The 10,832-nt window shown below is 40.3% G+C and overlaps 1 protein-coding gene across 1 annotated transcript in view; it reads left to right on the top strand.

Moving 5' to 3' along the window:
* LOC109920528 (piezo-type mechanosensitive ion channel component 2-like) overlaps positions 1–10,832 on the top strand; it is a 696,943-nt gene that overhangs the window by 671,088 nt on the left and 15,023 nt on the right. The window contains exons 51-53 of the mRNA XM_048596193.1: positions 3,571–3,663; positions 5,922–6,094; positions 8,253–8,366. Coding sequence (XP_048452150.1) covers positions 3,571–3,663; positions 5,922–6,094; positions 8,253–8,366 — 380 coding nt within the window. The remainder of the gene's footprint in view (positions 1–3,570; positions 3,664–5,921; positions 6,095–8,252; positions 8,367–10,832) is intronic.

Genomic DNA, 10,832 nt, shown 5'->3' with positions numbered 1-10,832 from the left:
TAGGTTAGATGGGCTTCAGATTGGTTTCACAGGTCGGCGCAACATCGAGGGCCGAAGGGCCTGTACTGCGCTGTAATGTTCTATTTCTATGTTCTATGTTCTAAAACCCAGGAAATATGCATCATACTGTGTGGTGCTTGACCCTCAACTCTTGACTATATTGTACAGAGAAAAATAAACTTGTTCCCACTTTGAAATGAAAGATCTGAAGCTACTGGTGGATGGGATAATGGAGACAAGATCAGTCCTCTTCCCAGCTGACCACAACAAGAGGCCTTCCTACCAGACATTTGCAGCCTGGATAGACAAAGAAGTATGTCACTGATACCTCTGCTGTGAAAGAAAAGCAGGGGTAAGGTGGACATCAAGCTCCTCATTTTCTATGATGAAAACGTAGTTGAGCAGGCCATTGAAGATGATGACTATTCATGTTGACAGGGAGTCAAGAGTGGGAAACAAAATCAGTAAACTTCATTGTTCTATATGCTTCTCCAATTGCCACCACTGCTAATTCATTCTTGTTGTGCACTAGCTTTTATCCATCTTCTCCAAATAACTCCCACTCTTATGCGGGTATTAGTGGCATGCAGGGAAACTCAATATCGAAGAGGCAATAGCCCAGCCCCCTCAATAACCGTTCTACTCAAAAGGAAAACGTGTGAACCGTGAGATGATGTATAAGCTAGGGTTCATTTGCACCCTTCTGAAGCTCAGTGACTTTCACCTCCGTGTGTATTCTATATAAAATATTCTGGAGGAGCACTATCTGGTGAGCTCATTTTTGATATGTCTCTGCTGATAAGGATAAAATACCAGAGTCTCTAGCACATAAAGGACTGCAAGATACCAAGCACCTAAACATGCCCATGTAGAAGATATGGCCCTGAAATTGACATGCTATGTAAATGGGCACACAGGAACATCTGGTCTGCAAGAAGCACTGGGAAGGCTGAAATGCGAGATGGAGAAATCCTTCAATGTTCTCACAGTTGTGGTGGTTCCAACATGTAAAAGACCTGCATGTGTGCATGGAAAGGATGCTGGTCGACTTGAGACCCAGGCTTAACAGGACACTCAGTGCATGCCGTGCATGTACTCAGACCTGCATATCATCTCTTTAGGCATGGGTGCTCAGCATCAATGGTGTCAAAAGGTGCCTGAGGAACTTAACCACACTCTAGATACCTGTGCCTTTCAGCCAGTTAGGGCTGTGCCAGTAGGCATTCACAATGGGGAGAAGCGACACCCAGAAGCTTCTTTTTAGGATATTCACAGATGACCTGCCGCTCTGCCTATCCAATGCCTGTGATCCCAGAATTTGTAACAGTTCAAGCTGAGGAGGGTGAACCTTCTCCTGATGGAAGCCACACAGCTTACCTGAGCTTAGGTCCTCTAGGCTGAAAGGCACAGGGACAAACACCCAAGCATGTAAAACTGCAGGTATCCTCCAGCCTATTGCAGTAATATTTTTGCTATGTAACCTTCCTAATCCAGACAAAGGTGAAAGATGAGGATCCTCTTTATATATCTAAAGGATGGAAGATGTTATAATCACTAAGCATTGATCTTCTCTCAGAGGTAACCAAGTCTTTGGCCGGCATCAGCATTCCTGATGCCATTTAACCCCTCTCCCCCATGTCTAGGAAGATCAAATTTGAACCTGAGTACAGAGTCTTCTCCTCTTTACCAACTCTGCTGGAGTCATCCCTTTAGTTGGATGAGGGGTGGTCCTATAATCAAATAGGAGCAGTTTGGTATCTAATGAAACTATAGGCTGTTTCTTTAAGCATACCTTCAAAGTTTACGCTGCTCTTTCTGCCAGACCATTGGATGATGGAGCTGTCCTTGTATGATGAATACCATTTGACTTTAGGAAATACTCAAATTCTCTGCTGGTAACTGATGGCCTATTATTTATGACTAACACTTCTGGGAGTCTGTGTATTGCAAAAGTTGGGTGCAGTTTTTCTATAATCGCCCCTGTGTTAAAGAATGAACTCTATGTATGTTCAGCCTCTTAGAGTAGGTGTTCACAATGACTAAGAGATTGAGCCCAAGAAAGGACCTGCATTTACCTGGCCATTCTATGAATTTGGAGGAGGTGCTAGTGGTAATTTTTGTCCTTATTGGCATCCTGGGCTCTGCCCCACCAATGCAGCTATGTCTGCATCCAATCCTGGTCACCAGACGTAACTTCTCAGCAACATCTTCATTTTGGAAACTCCTGGATGACTCTGGTGGAGCTCAGCCAGTACCTGACGTCAACCTTTGCTCGGGCCAATCATTCTTGCTCTGCATAATAATATGCTGTTCTCTACTGTAATCTAGTCTCTCTGGGTCCAAAAAGGTTTCAGTTCTGGTTGTGACGGCCCTTTGCTTTCCCATATTACCATCAGCTGTTTCAGTTTTACCAGCACCAGATCTTTCTGTGTCCAAAGTCTGATATTGTCAACTGTGATTGGAAGTGTGTCCGAAAAATTTTAAATCATTACAGATTCTTCCAGTGGCGATACAATTGGTGATGTATTTGCCAGCAGGAGGTGGCTCAATGCATCCACATTTGCTACTTGGCCTCCTGGACAGTGTTCCAACTTGTAGTTATATACACTTAGTATTAGAGCCCACCACTGAATATGGCCTGAAGTTATGGATGGCACTGCCTTGTTCTATTTAAGTAGACCTAGCAAGGGTTTGTGGTCTATTATTATTATAAATTTACGTCTGTAAAGGTATTGGTGGAACTTCCTGGCTCCAAATATAACCGCTAAACCTTCCTTCTGTATCTGTGCGTATTTATGCTGTGCTTTGGCCAAAGTCCTGGATACATACACTGTTGGGCATTCCTCTCCAAGGGCCATCTATGAGCTAATACTACCCAGATGTCATAAGGGGAAGGCATCACATGTCAATATCAGATCTCACTTGGGATCATAGAATGCCAATGCCTGAAAACTATGGCTTGGTCACATGACCATTTTCAAGACTGACCCTTTTTTAAGGAGTTGATGCAAATATGAATCAATCATCCTGACTAATATTGATATGAAGTGATGTTAAGTCCAACTTAAAGCTTCTTTATCATGAAATTGATTTAAACATGTAGTTTTCTCCTCATTTCCAACAGAACAAAGTTAAAAGGAGTAAATAAACATATTGTTCTTGATATACAAAGGTAGAACAATAGCAAGACAGTTCAAATGCTCTCAGAGCTGAGAAGGCAAGTGCTTAGAAGCTGCTTGTTTCAAGGAAAACAAGATTGTTTTCTGGAAACATAATGCAATCCCCCATCGTATAGGAGTTAAAAAGCCAACAGGTCTTGTCAAATATTTGAGACTAGAACAAGAGAAATGAGAGAAGGCTTACATATATCAAGTCTGGCATGGCACAGTTTTGAATGGTTTGTTTTTGTCTTGTGGACTCCGTGTAGAATGATATAAGAATTGCTCCCTAGCAGTTTCTTTTACCAAAATACAATAATCGCCATCAATGGTACTTCTTTCCTCTGAATCTGTCTTATGGTGCATTTTTAGTACAAGGTTCGATATTCAAATCTGTTTTTTTTTCCTTAAGCCTATCTTTACAATGAGTGCCCAGCAGAAGCAGCTACAAGATTTTGATCAAAGTCAGTACAACAAACTTTTAAACAATTTTAAAGATAATCCTGTAAGTACCTTCTACATTATTGTCATCATTATGTTCTGTTTGTTGTTTAATATGTTGCTCCGTCAAAGTTTTCTATGTGGAATAGTGCTACTGTACGCAAAAGGTGATATATTGAAAGCAGTTGTTCATTCTACATTTTGGTAGCACTCTTACAGATATCAGACTCAGCCAAATAGCTATGTGTTTGTAAATGTAGTGCATAGGCAAACTAACATATACAAGCATGAGTGGGGGTGATGCTTGATTCCTTCCTGCCACTGTGTCATTTTGCTAGCAGTAAGGAGATTAGTAGACTGGCTGCCTTCATGGAAGCCAACTGAACTGCTTAAATGGCCTATTAAGGCATTCCCTGTCTCTGCGGGCATCTTGCCATCTGCCACATGCAGCTTCCCAGCAGCTTCTGGGGCATACAGCCCTTTCTTTATGGACACTCAGAGGACAGGGTCCATAGGATAATGGCTTTCCTCACAGCAATGCAGCTGCCAGCACTTAATGACTGAACACTCAACCCCCTCTCAATTGCTGGGGAAAACTCTTAAGAAGTTTGCACTCTTGCCTTTAAGGTAATTATTTAAGTTATTTTTCTTGGAGCAATAATGTTGTGACATTTGGGAAACTAGATTTCAGTCATTTTAAAAAAGAAAGTAATACATAAAAGCGTTTTTATCTAAAACCTTGCTACTGCAAATTTTTGTGTTCCCATCATTTACACTTCAATACAATTTTCTGCTCCTACAAGCAGGCACCCTTCACTTCTCCAGATTGCTATCTAGAACAATTCATGTTAATGATAATACGTTGAAATTGAGTTAAAGTAATACAATTGAAATCCCAAATTTGTTTTTAACCATTCAGTTTTAAACTGCACCCTCTTCAGAAAGTCTAGGCTGCTGACTCATGGTGTCAGAGAATCAACCTGTTCAGAGATGTTATTACACAACACTGCAGGATGGGGAACTTGAACCCAGACCTCCTGGCTCAGATGTTGGGGCACTACCATTGCGCCACAGACCTCTCAGTCAACTTTTAAGTTAGCTAAAGCATATTCTTCTCATGTGCATTTCAAAGCTCTTACAGAGTGGAGGGCATGGTTACAGAACATTCGCACCTGCTCAGATTTTTCAGGAGTCTAATGCTAGCAAATTTGAGTTAAAACCTTGCTTTGTTTTTATTTCTCCGACCCAGGAAAGTTGAAATTTGCTGCAGTAATGACTGAAGCTCTATCTATGATTAGCAAAATTAGTCCAGGTAGAATGTTATGGACAGGGGCTGCTAGTTTATATGGTCTTATTCGGTATATTAGGTCATCTATTCCTGTACATAAAAAGATATTTCACCTTTTGTAACAAATGTGCATTTTTAGATACACTTTTACATATTTTGTTTAAAGAAGATTGTGTTGTCTCACTCAGTTTGAGTGTGGTGCAGTTAGTTTGGTAAACAGTTTTGCATTTCAAGGTCAAAATAAACATTAGCTCTGTTTATGCAGTTGTATTTCTAATTAGTATAAGTCACTTCAATGCAACCTTTATCCTAACATTTAAACAAGGGTGGGCAGCATGGGTTTGTTGAGGAAAGGTTATTTCTGATTAATTTGATTGGTTTTAGTTTGCTAAAAGATTCTCAGAAGTACTTCAAACATTAAATGCTTTATAAGCTTTAGGTAGTGTTTCATGATATTAACAAGAGTGTTTTTTTAACAACGAATTGGCATCAACCATTTTGCCAGGTCCTAAGAAACCATTGTCATGGTGAACAGAGAAACAACTGTTGAACAGCCCTGAAAGGTCACCATATGACTATCAGGCAGTAAGTTGATAATAAAAGTCAGCTGCTGCTTGAAAGTTAATTGAACTTTTTTTAGTAGGCACATAGTCGGGCTGACCAACAAAATAGTATGGTGAAGTTTTGTAGAAAGTAACTTTCCTCATATCAATCACGGTATTACTCAGTGAAGGTCAAAAACTGTATTGAACTATCATGTCTCGAGGCCCATGCCTATGTTTCAGACTCTTGTTTCCTACATCTTGAACTGCCAACTCTTAATTCCTTACCTCCAAAGATGACATACTAGGTTATGATGTATCTTTCAGGACTTTTCAGAAACTTGCTAAATTTTTGTCCTGACTTGCATCTGAAGTTGAAAGTTGACCCCATTGGATCACCATATATAACATCTGTGTTAATTGGTCTCTGAAAGTGATGGTGGTAGAGGTGAAATTCACAGTGAATTAATAGCTAATTCTATCTTTTCCTAGGCTGCCATGCAGTTCCTGGATGCGTACATGAAAGAAGACATTCTAATTGCACAACTTGAAGGAAACTCAAATTCTCTTTGGACCATCAGTCCACCAAGTCGGAAGAAGATGATAGAAGAATTAAAGGATAATGTTTCAAAAGTCTTCATTGTGGTTTCTTGGTCTGTTCAAAGGTAAAAGTTTATGAGGTTTTGATTAATGGTGAATTTAAGCACACAGTTGATGAGCTAGATTTTAAAGCCCCCTTGTAGAGCTTGTGTGGGAGGCAAGATAGCCCATAAAACGGTGAAGGTCAGTAATCTGTTATCTTTCTGTGACCATGTCATTTTGGCAAAGTAAGATGGCAGACAGTCCTCACTCCGAAATGCAACTAAGACATGTAAATGGTTAGTTAAGAGTTGCTTCCCACTTTTGACATTTAGCCAATGGTCGGGGGAAACCCCTAGATAAACTTTGGTTTACAATGGTGTGAGAGCCCTCTTGTTTTTAGGCAGAGATTTGGCCCATGGACTCTAATGACAGTGGCACTTGCATAAAGTGCATTTCACCTAATGATGGAGCAGCACTCTGAAAGCTTGTGATTTCAAATAAACCTGTTGGACTATAACCTGCTGTTGTCTGACTTCTGACCTGCATAGAATGTGGTGGTTCAATTTGGAGGTCTACCACAAACTTATCAAGGGAAACTAAAAAAATGGTAATCACACCCATATCTCAAAAATAAATTATAATTTTCTGGTACAGTTATGTTCCACAGCTATGTGGTTGGCTGGCTGCCACTTAAAATAGTTAGCAGCAATGACTTATACATTTGCTGCCTGCACTTTGTACTAGAAAAAAAAATTAAAACCAATTTCTTTCATTATCTTGCCCGCTTGGGTTTACTCTGTTGAGTATTCAAAGAAGGTTTCTCTTTTGCAACTCGTCTGTCTGATGATAGTGTAATTTCCAATCTCCAGGGCATTCTTCATCTGGTAGTATTTTGATAGGTCATAATAATGATTGTCCAGCAAATGCTTCTTTTCACCAATGTATTAATAAAGCATTCATGTTCTTAATGGTAAGGTAGACAGATATCGCTCCACGGTAGATAGTGGTTTCCTGCAATTTGTTTATAAGTTTCACAGCTGTGTGTCTCCCTGTTTACATTTATCTTGGTTCATGCAAATTAATAAGTCAAAACTTTCAATGATGGTGAGGAATACTTATCAGTATTAGTGTCATTTCTGCTGCAGACTGATTGATAGGTGTAGACTTTCTGCTGTTGTCTCCCTCCCATGGCCTTGCCTTGACCAGCTTCTCACTTGCATTTAACAATTCCATAACTTATTTCCAACCCAGCTACTTTGACATGCAGTAGATTATCCTTTGCTTCTTCGTTGCCCTTTGCCATGTTCTGAACTTTACCGTATGAGTTTGCCTGTGTTATTGTTTTCTAGCAGGAGTAAATTGTACTTGTCACATTAGTTCAATTTCTCTTTCTTTGGTTAGATGCCTGGTTAAATGATCAGGTCAAAAATAATAGCTAGCTGCTAACTACCTTTCACAATGAAAATACTGCTTTAATTATTTTTTGTTACCTTGTACTCATTTAATATTTCATTCCAGATTACCTAAATAGTAGATTATAATAGATTAATGGCTGAATTTTACTAATTCTCTGGTGGAACGAACAGAGGCAGACGGACGGGTAAAATAGTGGGACACCTTGTTGGGTCAGTTCCCCACCATTGTCCTACCATTGCTGCTATTAGTAAGAGAAGCAGCAGGGTGGCTGCAGCCTGTCAGCTTCTTAGATGGAGTCTCCACGGGGCACCCTGGAGGCCAGCAGAGCCAAAAATTCCACAGCCCAAATAGGAACCATTGGATGCAAATGGTACAGCTATATCCTCAGAGGGTGTACCCTTTGTCTCATGAAACCCCTTAATTTTAATTGCTGCTTATCGATTAGGAGATTGCCTTTGGTAAAATTACTAAACCAGCAATCCATAGCTAGCAAGTGCTGCAAGTATGCAACCTACTTTTCAGTTCAACCTGTGGATGCCAAAGCCCACAGTAAAATTCAGCCCTTTTATTGTGCAAAAATAAATTATGGTATATTTCTTAGAATTTCAGAATCATCCTCATTAAGGAAGCAAATAAATGAGATTGAGTTATACAGTTTTTATAATTCCAAACATTTTTAACTTGCAAAATTGTTAACACATTGTTCTAATTAAATCATGTCACTCTATTCACTTTATGATCCGATGCTTGTAATACCACACAATAGGTAGATTTATGTGTTCATCATGTACGTTGCAATCAGTGTTCAATACTTTTAATTTGCAGGAATATCAGTCTTGGTGGAAAATCAGAAATTGCTTCAGATAAAATTTCTTTAGAAATTCAACCTGAAGCCAAAATAGCTCTTGCTGCGGCAGTGGAAGGAAAGAACAAGTCTGTGTGAGTTAACCATTTCATTTAACTTGCATTCACAATAATTATTCGTATTCCAAGGTGTGTCCTCTCCCAAATAATCTTGACATTAAATATGAACCCTGTTTTAAAAACCTAAACCTTCAGTCTGGCATCTATATGTTTACATAAAATGCTAAAATTTGAAATCTTGAGTTTTGATATCTAAACTTAAGTAAACTTAACTGCCTCACAGCGCCAGCGACCAGGGTTTGATTCCACCCTCAGGTGACTGTGTGGAATTGTCTATGTGTCCCCTTGTCTGTGTGGGTTTTCTCCAGGTGCTCCGGTTTCCTCCCACAGTCCTAAGATGTGCAGGTAAGGTAAATTAGCCATGCTAAATTGCCCATAATGTTCAGGGATGTGTAGATCAGGTAGGTTACAAGGGGATGGGTCTGGGTGGGATGCTCTGAGGTTCGGTGTGGACTTGTTGGGCCGAAGGGCCTGTTTCCACACTGTAGGGATTCTATGAATTGTTGAATGCAACCAGACTATAAGCATATTCATTCTAAATGTACTCTTAACAGCAACTTGGAACTATAAAATGACAACTGGATTTATTTGAACTGATTCAAGCTTTTATTGTCACGTGTACACAATTACAGGAGTACAGTGAAAAGTGAATGCATCACCGCACATGGTGCCATCTTAGGTACGAAGGTATCTCGGTACAAAACTTAGATACAAGTAATAACACAGAAACAAAGTTACAAAGAAAGCATAACCGTTGTTTTTGGCGTAAGTAGAAAAATAAAGAAATAAAGTTAAATGTTGATGCTACAGGTAACGATTGAGTTTTTTGAAGAAGCAGCAAAGAGGACTGATGAGGGCAAAGCAGTGGATGTGATCTAGATGGACATCAGTAAGGCGTTTCACAAGGTTCCTCAAGGTCGACTGGTTAGCAAAGTTAGTTCACATGGAATGCAGGCAGAACTAGCTATTTGGATACAGAACTGGCTCAAAGGTAGAAGACAGAAGGTGGTGGTGGAGGGTTGCCTTTCAAACTGGAAGCCTGTGACCATTGGTGTGCCACAAGGATCGGTGTTATACATAACTTGGATACGAACATAGGAGGTATGGTCGATAAGTTTGCACATGACACTAAAATTGGAGGTGGTAGTGAACAACAAAGAAGGTTAGCTCAGAATACAACAGATCTTGATCAGATAGGCCAGTGGGCTGAGGAGTGACAGATGGAGTTTAATTTAGATAAATGTGAGGTGCTGCATTTTTGAAAGGCAAATCAGGGTAGGACTTTACATTTGATGGTAATGTCCTGGAGAATGTCGCTGAACAAAGAGACCTTGGAGTGCAGGTTCATAGTTCCTTGAAAGTAGAGTCACAGGTAGATAATGAAGAAGGCTTTCGGTATGCTTGCCTTTATTGGTCAGTGCACTGAGTATAGGAGTTGGGAGGTCATGTTGCGGCTTTACGGGACATTGGTTCAGACACTTTTGCAGTATTGCGTGCAATTCTGGTCTCCCTCCTACAGGAAAGGAAGAAAGAAAGGGTTCACAAAAAATTTACAAGGATGTTGCCAGGGTTGGATGGTTTGAACTATATTAAGAGGCTGAATAGACAGGGCCTGTTTTCCCTGGAGCATCTGAGGTTGAGGGGTGACCTTATAGAGATTTATAAAATCATGAGGGGCATGGATAAGGTGAACAGCCAAGGTCTTTTCCCTGGCATGGAAGACTCCAAAACTAGAAGGCATAGGTTTAAGGTGAGAGGGGAAAGGTATAAAAGGGACCTAAGAGAGAACTTTTTCACACAGAGGGTGATGTGCAAATGGGCTGAACTGCCAGAGGAAGTGGTGGAGGCTGGTATGATTAACAACATTTGAAAGACATCTGGATGAGTATATGAATAGGAAGGGTTTAGAGGGTCATGGGCCAAATACTGACAAATGGGACTAGATTTATATAGGATATCTGGTCGGCAAGGATGAGTTGGACCGAAGATTCTGTTTCCATGCTGTATATCTCTATGACTCTATGACTCTAAGTGGAAAAATAAAGGAATAAAGGTAAAAGTTCAACAGGCTTTCTTAAGTGCACTCCTTGCGAGGGCTCAATCTCTTCCACTTTGGGCCACTGTCTGGGAAACTTCGGGCGTCCCCCTCTCAATGCTGCAAATGGCCAGGGGAACTCACTCATTGACATTTTGGACTTGCCCTGACCACATTAGGCTCAGGCCCATATCCACTTCCATGCACCAGATCTGCAGCCCACACAGCTCAGGACCCACGGTCAATGCCATGCTTCCCATAATGCCATCGCCACTGTTCCCACTCATGTTGGTGCTGCCATTTTCAATAGCTTACTCACTTTCTCTTCCATGCCATTTTAGGTACACATGTATTAAGGTACAACACTGAGGTACAAGTTATAACAGGCAAACAAAGTTAGAAATAAAGCATTACCATTGGTAATAAGTAGAAAAATTAAAAAAAAA

The sequence above is a fragment of the Rhincodon typus genome, chromosome 4 (assembly GCF_021869965.1).
Source record: "Rhincodon typus isolate 14 chromosome 4, sRhiTyp1.1, whole genome shotgun sequence".
Classification (NCBI taxonomy): Eukaryota; Metazoa; Chordata; class Chondrichthyes; order Orectolobiformes; family Rhincodontidae; genus Rhincodon; species Rhincodon typus.
The sequence above is the reverse complement of the archived record's forward strand: the minus strand, read 5'-3'. Positions and strand labels throughout refer to the sequence as shown.